At 40.5% G+C, this 16,773-nt stretch overlaps 1 protein-coding gene across 1 annotated transcript; it reads left to right on the forward strand.

Annotated features, from left to right (window-relative positions):
- The first annotated feature begins 692 nt into the window (after positions 1-692).
- Positions 693-16,594, forward strand: stk11 (serine/threonine kinase 11). The gene is made up of 11 exons (XM_063885549.1): positions 693-867; positions 1,677-2,638; positions 7,260-7,343; positions 7,518-7,607; positions 7,902-8,034; positions 8,624-8,760; positions 9,174-9,301; positions 11,824-11,881; positions 12,008-12,198; positions 13,726-13,969; positions 15,888-16,594. Exons 2-10 carry the CDS (start codon positions 2,355-2,357, stop codon positions 13,932-13,934), a joined length of 1,314 nt encoding a protein of 437 aa, XP_063741619.1. The 5' UTR covers positions 693-867; positions 1,677-2,354; the 3' UTR covers positions 13,935-13,969; positions 15,888-16,594.
- The last annotated feature ends 179 nt before the right edge of the window (positions 16,595-16,773 follow it).

A 16,773-nucleotide genomic window follows, 5' to 3' on the forward strand; every position in this document is an offset into this window, starting at 1 on the left:
AAATAAAAAAAAAAATGTAAAAGCTGAAACAAAGAACTGTGTTATCTTCACTAGGAATGATTGTCAAAACTGTTTATTATTAATTATTATTTATGTATTAACAGTATTGGGTTTGGATAATGAACTGGACAAAGATACAAAGATATTTATAATTTCTATTATATTGTTCCTAGACTGTACAATTCATGATTTGGAGCTATTCACAGTACATTTTAAAGTGCAGTGGCGGGTGTTGAAGGAAAGAAAAGAAGACAATGAAATCACCTCAAATTTTATCATTTTATATTACCACATTGTTACCAACTTTGCTGAAAGTTGTCAGGTGTTATGGTGTATCCACCCTAAATTCTCATTAATACCAATGAAATCGGTCTACTTAACCACATGTAAAAGGCTTTAAAATTACAGTTTAAAGTATATATTGTCACCCAGCATTGGCGGACATTCTCCTGTATCATCCTCAATGATTTCTCCTTTATTAAAGAAAATGTGTGCTTCAAACATTACACACAAACCATTGAAATCAGGGGTTCACGGGTGCATATACAGAGTAAAATAATTAAATATATATATAAAGCAAATTGTGATAAAGAAAAGATTACATTTCAAGTAAAATATTGATCAAATACTCGTTTGGATCCTCCTCGATGTGTGGGAGGGAGAAACTTTGATTTGACGCATTAACGTACAGGCTGCTGTCAATGCGAGTCGGGGGGAGGTAAACAAGATGGCGACAACCTGAGTAGCAAGAGTAACACGAAGAGACAGAAAATGAATCTGGTGTACTGAGAGACCCACGTTAACCGATTGATTTACCAAGGACTGATTCACACGGAAAAAAATATAACAAGATTGATCCGGAAACAGGTGAGACCCGGCTAAAGAGTTAACTAGTTGTCTTGGTAACTAGCTAGCTAGCCGTTTACACTGGATCTGAATGGCTTGCTAGCCAACGCAGCCCCGGTGAGCTCGAGTTAGCTGGATGTAACTGGTTTATTTCTCCGGTGTAACGTTAAGGGGTGGATTAAATGTAAGAACTGGTGTAAGATTTGCTATTCGGTGAGAATGATGCACCACAGTCGGAAAGCAATTACCGTATCATACATTGTTACCGTTGTTCGGCCGGCAAATGAGGTGAAGTTGGCTAGCGCTAATCTTAACGTAAAGCTCCGTTAGCTACAGTTGTGTGACGACGTTTCGCTTATCTTCAGTTATTGTCCACCGTTTGTTTACATTAACACTAAATTAGTTTCCGCCGTTTTAAAGCAGTCTTGTTAAATTAATTTTGCATGGGTTTCTAAAGGTGTGTGTATCGATGAACCACAAAGTGAGAGTGTATGTTTGAAAGCTAGTTCATTCAAGCGGACGTGCTATGTTAGCCTACCAGCTAGCTAATACTTAACTATATATATATATATTTTTTTCAAAAACATTTTTTAAATTGTATTTGTCTATTAATCCACTTAAGTGTCATTCGTGACTTGCATACAATTATGCAAACTATGTACTTGCATATATTATAATCACATTATATCTGAAGTGGAACCCAGTAAAACTGACCGGCCAAGTGTTGATGTCTAGACACATTGTTTTCCAAAGATGGCTAACTTAGTTCATAAGCAAACGATAGCCATTTATGCATTTTCAATAATGTTTAAATGTCCCCTTTTTTTCAGACACCAGGCCTAGGGACCTTGGTGGCATGGAGGACACCTGAGGACGGTTGGACACATCAGATGGCTCAGTCGACCTCCAGGAGCCGGGCTGATACTGCTGCATAAGATTGGCTGTAGCTCTGTGCTTGGATCCAGTCCAGCTGTACACACACACACTCACACACACACACACTCACACTCACACACATGTATCCTGAGGAAACTTATGCTATGAAGCATGGACCTTTGACAGAAATGCTGTGCTGCATGGCCTTGAAGCAGGACTTGTTGCCTTTACATTAGGCTATATGGTATTATATTCATTTAGAAGTGATTTAAAGCTAAGCAGATTCCTCTAAGTTCTGTTCAACTATACATGTCACCTACGTAGTACAGAATGCACAGTATAAAGCACTAACGTGGCACTGGACCCAACAGGATCTTCACCTATATTTAACACCTCTTGAGAGAAAAGAGCCCTAATGTTTACAAATTGGGATTTATCCCCCACCTCCTCCCTCAGGCCTCTTCTCTCTCCCATATTCAGTATTTTGTAATACGTCTTTATTCAATTTTGGAATTGAAACATTCTGCTCAGTTCAGAAAGGTTACCAGTGGATTACTCCCCAGCAGCAATCAAAGCTATTTGCTAACGTTTTTGCACAGGAAGTATAAGTTGTCGCTGCCGAGCTGTCAGTCATGAGTGTCGGCGAGCTGCATCATCTTGACTATCTAAATGAAAATGAACTGATGGAGATGGACACTTTCATCCACCGCATTGACTCTACAGAGGTGATCTACCAGCCACGGAGGAAGAGGGCGAAGCTGATAGGAAAGTACTTGATGGGGGATCTGCTAGGGGAGGGATCTTACGGCAAAGTGAAAGAGATGCTGGACTCAGAGACACTTTGTCGCAGGGCTGTCAAAATACTAAAGAAGAAGAAGCTGAGGAGGATTCCCAATGGAGAAGCCAATGTGAAAAAGTGAGTGTTTGCCAACCTGTTTAGTTTGACCCTTTTTCTTCCTCTTCTATCTGCACTCTGACAGTTTAAGTGATAACACCAGTGTCACTGACTCCTCACGTGTACAGTAGGGTTTATGTAAGTGGCAAGGTGTTTTTCAGTTAATAGTCAGTTACCCTGTTATGAGTTTAATAATTTATGTTAATATAGTACATTTGTTTGAATTACTTAACTGAAAAGTTAAGGGCAGCACTCAATTGTGTTTCCTATGACTGTTCTGTAATCAGAAAGGCCATTCATGCGTGTCCCACTTTACTAACACTCCTCTCTGTTCACAACTCTTAACTTACAGTTAAAATATTTCACTCTAAATCGCAGCCACCTTAGTTTAAATACAAATACAAAAAAGGTATTTTTTGTTATTCAACTAAATAAGCCACATAGTTCAAATGCATCCAAAATCTCACATTATTTGAAAGGAAAAGTTTCTTCTGTGACCTCTCCTGGTTGAAGGTTTCTTGTCTTTCTGACGTTTGAACAGCATCACTTTTGAGTTTGGTCAGAAGCAGGCTCTTAGGCCTAAACATGTAACCACACCCAACAGTGATGTAAAGTTGCACTTGGCACACCCTGATTACACCTAGGCATTAAACCATTTTTTAAATTTATAAGAAAAATATGATTGAAATCAGAAAACCCCAGCTTTCAACTCTTTTTTTGCAGCCGATACCAACCACCCAGGACTATTATGACAACATGCATAGATTATTTTTTGCACACAAACGTAGTGCTTTTATAAGAGTGTTAACATGGCAGGACTGCAAGACTTAAAGATTTCGATATTGGAGGAAGGGAATTTAGGATATTCCTCTGCTTCATACATTAACACAAGTTAGTGGTTCAACATTTTTGCAATAACCCAGTTTGGTAAACAAGAAACAAGAAATGTGGTTGATGTAATTGAGGAAAATTTGTTACCACAGCTAGTCCTTTTCTAAAAAAGTTCCCCCCCCCCGATTTTCTTGTTCACTCATTACTGTAGTCAATGCAACAAATGACATTGGCTGTCATCTCTACATATTCAAACTCCTTTTCTGCATCCCCTTTTTCCTGATGAGTATCAGAAGTTTTAATCACACAGTAGTTTATTAAATATTACTCCAGCTTTTCGCTGTGGGCCTGTGCTAATTATAGAGGAAGCTTTAGAAAACTGTCAAAATGAGTTCACACCGAGAGAATATGAAGAACAGCAAGATGGCGTATTTTTAGTCCACAGTCAAAACGGCAGCGGAGAAATGGTAAAAAGCCTGTTCTGAAGGCTCAGCAAGTATCATTTTGTTGACATTGCATAGGTTTTGTTTACGAGCTATCTACATTACCTTTACTAAGGAGATCCCAGAATATTGTGTTGACCATTCAAGAAGGACAACATAAAGGTTAAGAAATACAATATTTCTCCCACTCAGTCTCCAGTTAGTTGGGACTCAAAGCAGCATCAGCAGCTCAATGGCAGCAGCTGCAGTTCTCCATCAGCGTCTGAATCCCTTCAGCCACAGTATTGCTTCGCACTCGTTACAGTGTTTAATGGGAAGTGTCGAATTGAATAAAACTGAAGTGTATCCTTTTAGAGATTTAAAAATGTTGCTGTCATAAGAAGTTGAAAAGAGAACAAAACACAAATGTATGAGCCAAGTCCAATCACTGGTGTCAACACCCTGTTAAAAACGACACCATGGTTTTCAAGATTTAAAGTAGAATTAACATGTCAAGCATATCTGTCGCTTGTTTTGTAAATGACCAATGAGGAGAAGCATACAACAACATTATCAAGACGCAGTCAGTAAAGTCAGACGTTAAAAAGTCCTCCTGAGAAGGTCTCTAAAAACCTATGGCGGCTTTGAACAGTGCTTAATGGCTCCAGGACTAAGACATTAGACTTTGTGCATGCTACTGTTGCTATGTTGAAAAACATCAGACAGGACAGTTTGGTTAGTGTTTCCAGGAATAAATGTTAGAGGTTGAAATGTTTATAGCAAAACAGAGAGGGATTCGGGAGGTAAACCCTTCTGCTCTACTTTAAGGGAGGGGAGAGTTGAGAGAGCCAAAGCTTCACCAGAATTACAGTCCTTGTATTACTTGGAAGATTGGGCTGTTTTGCTCAAATATTTTCATAGCTTTTTAAATGATTATTCTCTTCCCCTGAGTGATAAGGTGCATAGCCTCTGTTCTCGCTTTGTTAGTTTTCAAAGGTGTTTTTTTTTTTATCCTGGCCATATTTGTATTTTTAGGACAAAGCTGCTGTGGTTGTGTTACTCTGTTGATAAGGACCCATTAGTGTTTATTTTATGTGTAAAGTAAATGTGTCTGCATCTGCCTCACTTGATGAAGCCCTTATGCTTCCCAGCCCGAGGAAGCAGGATACTCGAGCCTGTGAAGTCCCATCTGTGTGTGGATGCCGGAGTATCCCCCAGCCTCCTCATTCAGCCTCTGTTTAGCATTCCTGTCTGCCAAACACATCCTGCTTCAACAGGGTTGCTATAGGAATGGGCATGCTCATACCGGCATTGATTGAGCAATGGCACTCCTGTTTCTACGACAACACCCCAAGAAAGCCATGCCCTTGTTTGGAATGACAGGAGTGCACATGGAGAAATACCTTAAACTAGGCACAGACTCTGGAGAAGCCCAGTGTAGAGGCAGATTTTGATCAGTTGTTGATGTTGCTGCTATGTGCCAGAGGAGCTTCCATATTGCTGAGTGCTGAAATCCTTTCAGCTCTGCAGCCTGCAGGCCCTGAACACACACAAGGTCCATCAGCACACATTTGAACTCGGAGACTGCAGATCGACTGCAGCAGTCACTGTGACTTAGTGGTACCCTCCTTTTTCTGATTTGTTTAAAGGAAACAAGCAGCGATGCTGCATGTCATCTGCGCTTGTTATTCAGCGGATTATTCAAGATGGTATATAGCGTAAATGCTGCTATTCAATATGTCGTGACATATTTTAATCATAGTTCTTTTTTTATGTGTGCATGAGTCAGCTCTGTCTTTTTACCAGTGCAATGATGCAGCAGTAACTGCTTATGTGTGTCTCTGCAAAGAGAAGGACAAGGCCCAGAATATCCATTTGTCAGTAGCAAGACAGACTGTGTACACGGCTTAGGACTGACAAAGCTCCTAGACTGCTGGAGGATGAGGGACAGAAAAGCTTCAAAGTGTTTGTTGTGAGATTGTGTCAAAGTAAAAACAAGAAGAGAGATAATGCCTCTGCACTGTCTTACATTTTTGAAACAGGCAAGCTTCCTTTGCTTGCCATTACCTGGAATGTTACATCACATGTAATTCTGGGTAGGTGGGGGGAGTCTATTTAAATAAGATTCAAGATTTTTATGTCTACTTAAATTCTAAATATATATATTTTTTCAATCCTTTTTCCTTGATGTTTTTGGCTGGGACGTTGGTTAAAATCCCACTTTAAAAATTACAACATTGCTAACCAAATGAAACTCCTTCATTTATGCTGCCACTGCACTATGCTTCACCAGACGTATGCCAGCAAAAGCAGACAAAGAAAACTACTTGTGAAATGCCATGTGCAAGCTTTGATGCTCACACTACCATGTGAAAATGGTCATAGTGGGCTTTAAGTGCAATCCATCTATGTTCATATGTTGTAAGAGCAGCGTAAGTGAAGCTGCTCGGTGCAAAGCTAGTTTGCGTATGAAAATGTCCTGATCAATGAATACATTGATGCGTGTCTTCATCTCGATTCATCATAACACTTAGGCCTGGCCTAATTGAAAGAGCAGTTTATATGTTGACGCTATCCTATGTGCTGTTGGTCATACTAAAGATGTACTTATTGTTTGTTTTGGCATTTGGTGAATAAAAAAAAAGACTTTACATTGCATAATTCCCCCATGTCGTTCAGCCCTACTGCCAATTAAATCGTGTTACTGGTAGTATAATGTGCCAATGTAGGGGTAAGCCAAATTAAATCTCATTCTAATCACAAAAGTCTCCTTTCCTAATTGTTGAAAAACCATATTATTTCCTGTGAGTGCGTGGATGTTAGTATGTCAGTGGTTTGTACTCTGTGCTCCTCCTCTTCAGATACTAATTCATTAGCGTCCCCTCTCACAGCTCTCTGATGAATGTTGGGTCTCCTGGGTCTCTTGCCATGCTGATGATATAAACCTCTTCTCCTCGGGTAGCAAATTGATCTGTCAGGTTTATCTCTCTTTATGAGACCAGTGTAATAGATTTCTGCTGCACTCAGACAATGTAAAGTCTTACAGTATCATCCCTGTAAGTCTGTGAGGAGTCTCGTTTCTGTATTTACCTTAAATTGAATGGATCTACAAATGCAGTTAATTGCTCCTTACAAATGTATTTGAATTTTATATCAAGAGACACAAATAGGCCTCTACTGTATCAAGTTTTCGCTTCTGCTTAACAGTGTATTAAATGCCAGTTATTAAACCAATAATTAACTCTTGCTTTATACTGCCATGTTGATGTACGGCACTGGACTTTCTTAAGTCTATCTTACTCAACAAACACAGGCCTGTAATTGTTTACGTAACACTCCCTGTACATCACTTGAATAATGTTTGTGTTTGTTCTTGTGTCACTTTAAAGGGAGATTCAGCTGCTAAGAAGACTCCAACACAAGAATGTGATTCAGTTGGTGGACGTGCTCTACAATGAAGAGAAGCAGAAAATATATCCTTGCAGCGTAAACTAGTTTTCATAAGAGTTGATTTCAAATGTTTTCTGACTCAAGATATTACGTTTGAATGTTGCTGTCTGTGGTCTGCCATTAAGCAGCTTTTTAACTGGCTCTCTTTAAACAATCGATTTGTTTGGTTAGGAAAATTCCCTTAACTCCTAACTTACGTATATGGTGATGGAGTATTGCGTTTGTGGGATGCAAGAAATGCTGGACAGTGTCCCCGAAAAAAGGTTTCCAGTATTTCAAGCTCACGGGTAAGTGTCTTGTTTTCCTCTCGGCTCCCTCTTTCTCTCAGTCTCTCGGCTATATTTAGATTAATGCTCTCTGCAGTCACTGCTCCAGGCCTAAGTTTAGACCCAAGACTGCAGGGCCTCTGCCGTTAAAATAACTGACCATAGATTGTGTGATTGTGTGGTCGCCACTTCATTAATAACCGATGAAGATATATGTGACGGCAGTGATTTCATCTGCCAATTTTCTTTTACAACTTAAAGTATGAAACACTTCCAAGCCTCTTTTAATTGAATCTCCTGTTGTTCCTTTCTCAGGTACTTTTGCCAACTGTTAGATGGCCTTGAATATTTGCACAGCCAGGGAATAGTTCACAAAGACATTAAACCAGGGAATCTGCTGCTGACCACAGACGGGGCACTAAAGATCTCCGACCTGGGAGTAGCAGAGGTGAGCTCGTGCTGCAGCTTTGTGATGTTTACCATCCAGGGGGAATAATACTTTTTGTGTTTCTTATTAAAACTACCAGATTTAAGTAACTATAAAATCTACTAATTCCATATTTGTCTAGCTTCAAAACATGGGTAGTGATAGTTAGTGAAACCTTCATCACAATAGTTATCATTTAGCTCAGATATACACAAACAGCCAGTGGAAAAGCATACTCGTTAATGATGCTTTTAAGTTTGAATACACTTAAATTCATCAAGAAAACAAATTCTTTTTGGCATACTTTATATACATGTCCACTTAAAGGTCACCTGCTATACAAAAACATGTCTGAAATTTAGCTGATCAGATTTTGGTCACCTTGTAATGTCACAATGTTTTTTTGGATTGTGCAACCTCTAGCCAATAACCAACAAAGATAACACCCACCCCCTTATCACCTGAATCTCCTCCTGTCGAGCTTCTAGGGTAACTGCTGTTGCTAAAGAAGAAAATGGCAACACATTTTATATTTTATTTTATCATTCTTTCTTTGGGGTTTTAGAGACACACTAACTCAAACTCATGTTATTGATTCTATATGTTTTAGGCCCTTCACCCATTTGCAGAGGATGACACATGTCGCACCAGTCAGGGCTCTCCGGCCTTCCAGCCTCCAGAGATTGCCAATGGACTGGACACCTTTTCAGGGTTTAAAGTGGACATTTGGTCTGCTGGAGTAACACTGTAAGTAGTCAGAGCCTCAGGTCGTTCAGTTCTCTGAGAATATTTAAAATCATGCCATTTTTAAAGGCTCGATTACAGACAGTATATTGTTTAATTTGTCTTCTGACATAATTGGATTTTGATAGAATGCTCTTGCTAATCCTTTCTTAAAGAGTCCAACGATCAAGGCAGCAGAAAGAGCATTTTTGTTAGCTGTTATTAACAATTTAGATCTGGTGATAAAGGCTTTCAATGATTTTAAGTACCTTGAGACCACATGAATTGTACTCCTGTAAGAACCCTGATGTTGGTATGTAATACTATACAAGTAGTCTGGTTATAAAGTGCTGCTGTTGTGATCTTTAAGACAATTATTAACATTTCCCAGTTTATGATCCACTTACTATATTTGTTGATTGCCTCCAACAATTCAGATACAACATTACAACAAGTCTGTATCCATTTGAGGGGGACAACATCTATAAGCTATTTGAGAACATTGGAAAGGGAGACTACACTGTTCCCGAGGAGTGTGGACCCCTCCTGTCGGACCTGCTGCAAGGTGAGTGTGGTATAAAGAGACTCAAAGGTTTTATTGTCATATTCACAGCACACAGCTACAGTGTAGTTATGGCAATGAACATCTCAAGACCCCGGTATCCAGCAATGCAACATAAAAATATATATATATGACATGAATCACAATAGAAACAGAATACAAATAAAATAGTGGAAGATGATTTGGCAAATGACTAATGTGCAAGAAGTAAAATAGAATAAGATCATTCAAAAATATATTACTGTACAGTGGAATAAAATACTGCTTATTCTAACAATAAATATGTGGTGTAAACAGTGAAAAGTGTTCTGCATTTGACCCATCGTAGTATTAGGAGCAGTGGTTAACCATTGTGTACGGTACAGTGCTTTTCTCAGGGGCACCTCGATAGTACTTGGTCATTCCCCGGGATTTGATCCGGTGACCTTTCCGGTTCCCAAGCCTAGTCTCTCAAACTGAGCCACCACAGCCACACTGATTCCAGTCAGAGTACATATCAAAGAAAGAAACCTTTACCATATACTGTATGCCTCTTAGAGTCAACTGCATTTATACAACAATATTTATTTATTGAAACCAAACTATTTCTAAATGGGCTTTGCAAAGGAATAGAAAGGTGTGCGAGTGTTGCATTATATCCATCCCTCGTATGGAGCAACATTTTTTTTTTTACCATAAGGCCGAATCCTACTTTCTCATAAAGGTGTTGCCATGGTTGCTTACTTATGCCGTATTGGATGAGTCATAGCTCAGCGTAGGATTCATCCGTTGAGTGATGTATTATTAACAGGAGATGACCAGGCAAGATCATCAGGCAGCGTTGTGCCTCTATATTAATGATAGTGAAAAGGGTTGCTTTAAGAATGATTTCAATAAGTATGCAGATTTGTGTAGCATTACAGGAAAATAGAGGATTGATGTAAAACATTTTAAGATGTAATGGATCAAGCATGTAGAGGAGGTGTGTCCAAACATTTTTTCACTGAGGGCCACATACAGAAAAACATACAAAGGGCTGGGCCACTCACTATGGTGGTGAGGTATATTGCCTCATAAATGAAGTTATAAGTTAACAAAATCATTCAAATGTAGGTAAATTATGCTTAATACTTAATATAAGCATAAATCACAGCTCTCCATAGGGTTTCATTTATTTTGCTGGCAGTTCATCCCTTAATTCAGAAGCTTTGGATGCTTAAGGGGAAATATGAAGGGTATATTTGTAAATACATTTTTGGGTTTTTTGTATCAACTAAGATTTGTTTGAAAATGTTTTCAACTTTAATTGAGTGAATTTATTTGAGAGTTGGGCTCAGTAACACATGGATACTACTGTGATGTATTTGTTTACAATTATATTTAAGAAGAAAAATATAAAACAAGTTTGATTTGTGGGCCATATTCCATTATGCTTTTTGAAGCATAGTTTGGACAGCCCTGATGTAGAGTGAGCAGAAATATCAAAACAGGTCCTCAGCAGCCGGTGATCGGAACCGTGATCTCTCCTGTCTGCGTCCATTAGGTGGTGCTGTGACACTGAGAGTCACCGTGACTTCTCCTTATGTGAGGCTTCCTCCTCGAACTGTAGAAATCCCTCCAGCTGTTGACGTAGTTTCCATTGATCTGAAGCCAGCAGCAGAATACTAAGCACTGCATAGTCAGGCGTTGCTTTTTCTCGACTGGAATGCTGCAATGCCCCGGCTCCTTATAAAAAAGAGTCAAGAGTCTTTGATAGTGAAACATATAATCGGCTGCATGGATGTCTAATCCAAAAAGAATGTTGGGAAGATTATGTTTGCACCGACTTACAATAAAGCTGAATGCCTCGTTTGCTGGCTTGTTGTCCATCTTTGGTTCATTTTCTTCACTTGGTGTAACATGGAGGGATTTTAATCAAGGTCTGTGAAAACGTGAAAAATGCCACATTCTGGTTCTGTTATAAATCACAAGCCTTCATCGCCCATTTTGTGTGAGCGCGTGACGTCTGCGTGTGTGATGACGCAGCACCTGGGAGAGAGTCAGTCCATAATTACACGGTCTAAAATAAGCCTAGAGCCGCAAAAGGTGTCCTTCAGCAGGCGAAGCACTACTATCAGCACTCAGCACGCGGCCCCTCTCTGCCTGCTGGGAGACAATTACATTATGAGGTCCGGATGGGCACTGCATCACTGCTCCCTTATCACATGACACTGTGCTTTTCTCACAGATTCAGCCCACATAGTGATAATTAAGGGACAAAATCTTCATTATATCGCTACAGCTGTTATGCTACTCATATTGGTGTTTCCTCACAGTACCTCCTTGACTCCTAAGGCTTTGCGGGAGGCCTTGACACCCAGTGATTAGTGAGATTATTAAGTGCATTAATTAATAAATAAGTCTATCATCTGTCAGGCTGTTAATCCCCCACTCACTGCTGTTGCCTCCTACCAGTTGTCAAACACCTACCAGGAAGAGGATGTGTGTGGATGCATTGTTTATGATTATTGTGATTTCATTGACCTTTTGTCATTTTTGTTTTTCAGGAATGCTTGAGTACGACCCTGCAAAGAGGTTTTCCATACAGAACATAAGGCAACATAAGTGAGTGACCTCGTGCACTTTATTTATCATCCCAGGATCAATATGTATTTGCTTTAGACTCCTGAACCATTTATTTATTTATTTGTTTATTAACATGTGCATTCTCGCCCTGCATATGGCTTCTAGCTGGGTGCGTAAGAAACACCCTCCGTCTGAACCCCCAGTGCCCATCCCTGCCAACGCAGAGAGCAGGGATCCCTGGAGGAGTATGACGGTGGTGCCCTACCTGGAGGATCTGCACGGCTACACAGAGGAGGACGATGAGGAGCTCTATGAAGAGGATGAGATCATATACACTCAGGACTTCACGGTGCCAGGTGAGTGTGAGCTCAGACCTTTCTTACAGCTGGACTCGAGATTGATTTAAATTTGTTTCATTTCTACCTAGATTGTGCAGAATGAGAGCAATCTGTGTCTTTAGGTGTTGTTTTTGGTTCCTATGAGGGACAAGAAACTGTCTGTTTGTCTTTATCAGGGTTTTGTCTAAACTGGGTAACAGGGACGATGCACCCTCACACCTAAATGCAGATTTTCCCCATGAAATTGTAAGGGATGCCAGAAAACATTTTTTCTGTTCATCATAAACTCCACAATAGGAAAATCGTGTCAAAAGACCATCAGACGGCGTAAACGGCTTTGTCTTACGGAGTTCCGACGTCGCATTGTTGTTTATGTCTCTAGCGCCACTTTACATACAGGCGTCATGTTCTCGTGAGAAGGGAAAAGGGAGGACATTGCCTGTAATGTTCAGCCAGCTGGGATATGAAACAGCTTACTAGGCGGCGGTCACTGTATATGGGCCACCAGCTCTAACCACTGAGCTTTCCGGCAGCCTGTTAACGCAATGTTCTGTCTCTGTTGTTTTATGAAAACAGGTAATGAGTGGCTACAGATGTCCCGTTGTTAAACCCACCTACTAAGCTGTGATTGGTTGACTGTACCTATTAAATATTCTGTGCACAGGGCTTGGATGTGAAAATAGATCTACAGGTCTGGAACAAACTACACTTCATGTTGAATTTAGTTTAATGTTGATTCCTGTTGTGGACTGTGTACACACCTTTTTTCACGAGTGTTCTCTGACTGGTGAATAGATAATGGTAGCATCTTTAATTTCCATTGAATTTGTTCCCAAACTCTTCTTTTATCTTTTCCCCTAAGAATGCAGTTCCTTCATCTGTTGCTAGGCAACAGCTGGTAATAATACATGCGGTAGTCGGGTATCTAGAAGTGTTGCCCCACATAAAAACCAAGCGGAGCTGCAGAGCTTTGAATGAAGTGATCTAAAAATAGTCCAGTGGAGATGGTTTTGGTGTGGGAGTGTGAATGGGTTTCCAGGGTTCACTCCCACAGGATGCTTCATATGAATGAAATAACAGAGCGCATGGTAAAGGAAACAACAGCATGACCTGATGTCTCTCTAAAGCAGTATCTACAGCTCTCTGCTTTTAATCTTCTCTTTTCCTTGTGACGTTTTGCAATGATTTAAAGTGTTTTCAGCTCTAATTACACACACACACACACACACACACACACACACACACACTGCACTATCCGGTGAGGACATATTTCTCAGTTGATTTCCTCTTGTTGTAGGTTGTTATTTCTCTTGTTTCTCATGGTTATCTGACCTGACATTTTGCTGGTGCTGTTGACAAATTAGCTTTCTCTGTTCAAAGGCCCCTTATTAGGACACTTGTTTATAGTTCTTATAGTTGTAGTAATATTCATCCATTAAATCACTCGCAGTGTGCACACTCCACTCATTACCTCGCGCTGACTCAATGAAGCAGTCAGCACTTAGGAATCTGTGATGGATTTGTTTGTTGTGCGTGTGATTTTAGGACAAGTGGAGGAAGAAGAGGTATACGAGGGGCACGCAGACCACAGTCCAGCTCTAGCCAAGCCAGTGTGTGTGAACGGGACAGAGGGGGGGTCACTGAACAGCAAGGCCAAAACAGAACGCCGATCCTCCTCTTCATCAAACCCCTCTCGTAAAGGAGTCTCCACAGCCAGCAAGATCCGCAAGCTCTCCACCTGCAAACAGCAATGACCCCTCCTCTTCCTCCCTTGGCAACAACCCTCCTGGTGAGTGTGAGCACTGTCGAGCTGTCAACGTATCATCTCAATTTGAGAATATATTTTATAAATAATGTGTGTAAATTGAATATGAAAATGTACATCTGACTGTGAAAAGGGTCCGTCTCCTGACATGAGGTTTTGCCAGCCCCTGCTAGTAGACCATTAACCCATTTACTCCTAAAACGCCTGCAAAAAACAGCTCTAAAACCCTATGTATAATAGATATAAATGTCCTCATCTCCTGAGGGTTTTCTGAAAAAATACTAAGAATTGGCAACGTCTATGAAAACCTTAATATCTAAGCCTCTGTAGCACATAGAAACATGAAATAAATTGCATTTAAAAGGTAAGACTCACAGGTTGTATTAAAACATGCTCCCTTAGCAATAACATACCAACACATTTTTATAAAAAATCTCAAAATCAGATTGGTAGGGGAAATATTTTATATGATAAAATAACATTTCATATAACAAATAACATTTTTAAACATGCCAACACACAGACCAAGGCACCTTGGTATGAGAGAGAGGTGGGAAAGGAGTGGGGAGGGGTGGGGAAAGTCCTCTACCAAAGGATCATTGGGTACAAAAACTTCTACTTCCACCTCCCTCTCAAACTCCTCATTCTCTCCCAATTCCAAATCGCTGCCGTCGCTGTCAAAGTATTTGTCGATCGTAGCCATTTTTGCCTTTAAAAACGTTTTTAAAAAACGCACGTGAATGTCTGATTGATTGACGTGATTGTCGGCCAACCACACGACATTTGGGTGGTCACGTGGTTTAAAAAACCCAACAAGACCCACCTCATGTGTATTTGAACCAATGACAGTGCATTATATGCTGCATGCCTCATGAAAATGACGACAAATCAACAATGTTGCGCTACGCTGCAGCCGGCAGGAGCTTCAAAGCTGCGCTACGCAGCAGCCGGCGGTAGATGGAATCTTGCGCTGCGCAGAATCCGGTACAAATGGGTTAAGAAAAGGTGTGAATTGTGCTTGAGCAGTACTTGGAAGACACCTTTTCATACAGCAGACAGAGGGAACAGATTAAGATCACGGAAGGAGAGCAGATGAAATGATAGGAGGGATGTGTTGGGAATGTGTTTGAACAGACAGAGACGTAGAGATGAGTATCAGTGAAGAAGGAAGAGAGGAGGGGGGAAATCTGCGTTTATATTCAGAAAGCAGTGCTCTGACTCACCACCACTCCCCAGGCAAACACATGGGCAGCTTGCCATACAGTCACAAAAACTACCTCTGGACTGGTAAGCTCTTAGAGCAGAAATTGAACAGGTTGTCATCATCTCTCTCCAGTTACCACCCACAGTTTGCTCTTTGAATCTCTCGCACATACAAACCAGTCACGGTGTGAGGCTGTTTGTCATGAGTGCGGTGCAGAGGAGATGCTGTGTATTAATTTGTTCAAGCGATGACTCATTCTGGATGAGATCAAGTGGGCTGTGGGATGTTTGTCTCTTTCTTTCCCTCAGTGTAGATGAATTTTTCCCTGTTAACAGCCCCAATTTGTAAAAAAAAATCCCCAAAATTGGCAACAGGAAAGGAGGTATTTTTTTGCATATAATGATATGCAAAAAAATACCTCCTTTCCTGTTGCCAGTAGTCGAGTATGTCTCTAAGTTAATAAAGTGTACTTATTGTCCAGATTTGTATTTATTTTGAATCCATTTAAACAGTTGTCATAGCATTGTACTGGAAAAAGGATCCAACAAGGCATGATGTTTCCATCACGGTCGATCAGAGCTGGATCACATTTTTCCCCGGAACGAAGGGAGATTATAACCTTTCCCATTATTGGTTAATCCCACCTGTGAGTGTTTTCTGTCCACTGTGGAAAAGGCGCTTAAGAGGAGTTCCACCCGACGCCTGTTAAACTCTGTCCTCTGTCTCCGTATCTCTCAGGTTGATCTGTCCCCGTCCTTCTGTGTCCGGAGTCCTCACCGTTGTGAGAGAAACCTGCTGACGTTAATGCCCTCATACCTCCTCGGACCTCTGGCCTGCAGAGTCTTTTGAAGATGCGGTATGAGCAACGGGGAGGAGGAGGACAGCATGAAATGTTCTTTTTGCTCTGAGACTGAGGCACTGGCTGTGAAGATGTTTTTGTTCTCCCATATGTTGGCTCCTTATAACTCTTGTCATCCAGTTCTGTCATTCCCCCTCTCTACCCTGACATCCTCTATGGAGGCCCGAGTGTTTTTTCCGGACTTTACAAACACCATCACCCCTGTACCCCTGCCCATCCACCCCCTTTACCCCACCTCCTGTTTCTTTGACTACCTTTGTTTCTACAGAACCCTAATGGCAGATTTCAAGACACATTGTGATGTGTGAAAAAATTAAAGAGCAAAAAAAAGATAACAAAAGTTATGAATAATTCTATATTTAAATCTATAATGAGAATAATTATGATAGTACTACCACCCACATAAAACTGCATGCTGTACAGAGCTGGAAGAAAGGGAAAGTGCTTGGTATATGGACAGACTAAAGCTTTGAGATCCACCGCTGACCTGTTGGGGATGTTTGATTTCCATTTAGGTTTCTTTCTTTTCTTTTTTCCAATGAATATTTTTTAATTATTATTTATATAAAATATGTCCCAAACAGGCTATTTTGTTGGATGATCCTTTCTGGTTGAATTTGAGATGAGCATATGTTTATTTTACGATACCCGGCAATGGTTTCACCGTCCTTTAAAAGGGTTATACTTTGATAGAAATACAACACTCCTCGTCTTTCCGGTTTGTCGTCAGATCATGGAATATCAAGAGCCGATGCCGCTCTGCTG

The sequence above is a fragment of the Eleginops maclovinus genome, chromosome 6, assembly GCF_036324505.1.
Source record: "Eleginops maclovinus isolate JMC-PN-2008 ecotype Puerto Natales chromosome 6, JC_Emac_rtc_rv5, whole genome shotgun sequence".
Lineage (NCBI taxonomy): Eukaryota > Metazoa > Chordata > Actinopteri > Perciformes > Eleginopidae > Eleginops > Eleginops maclovinus.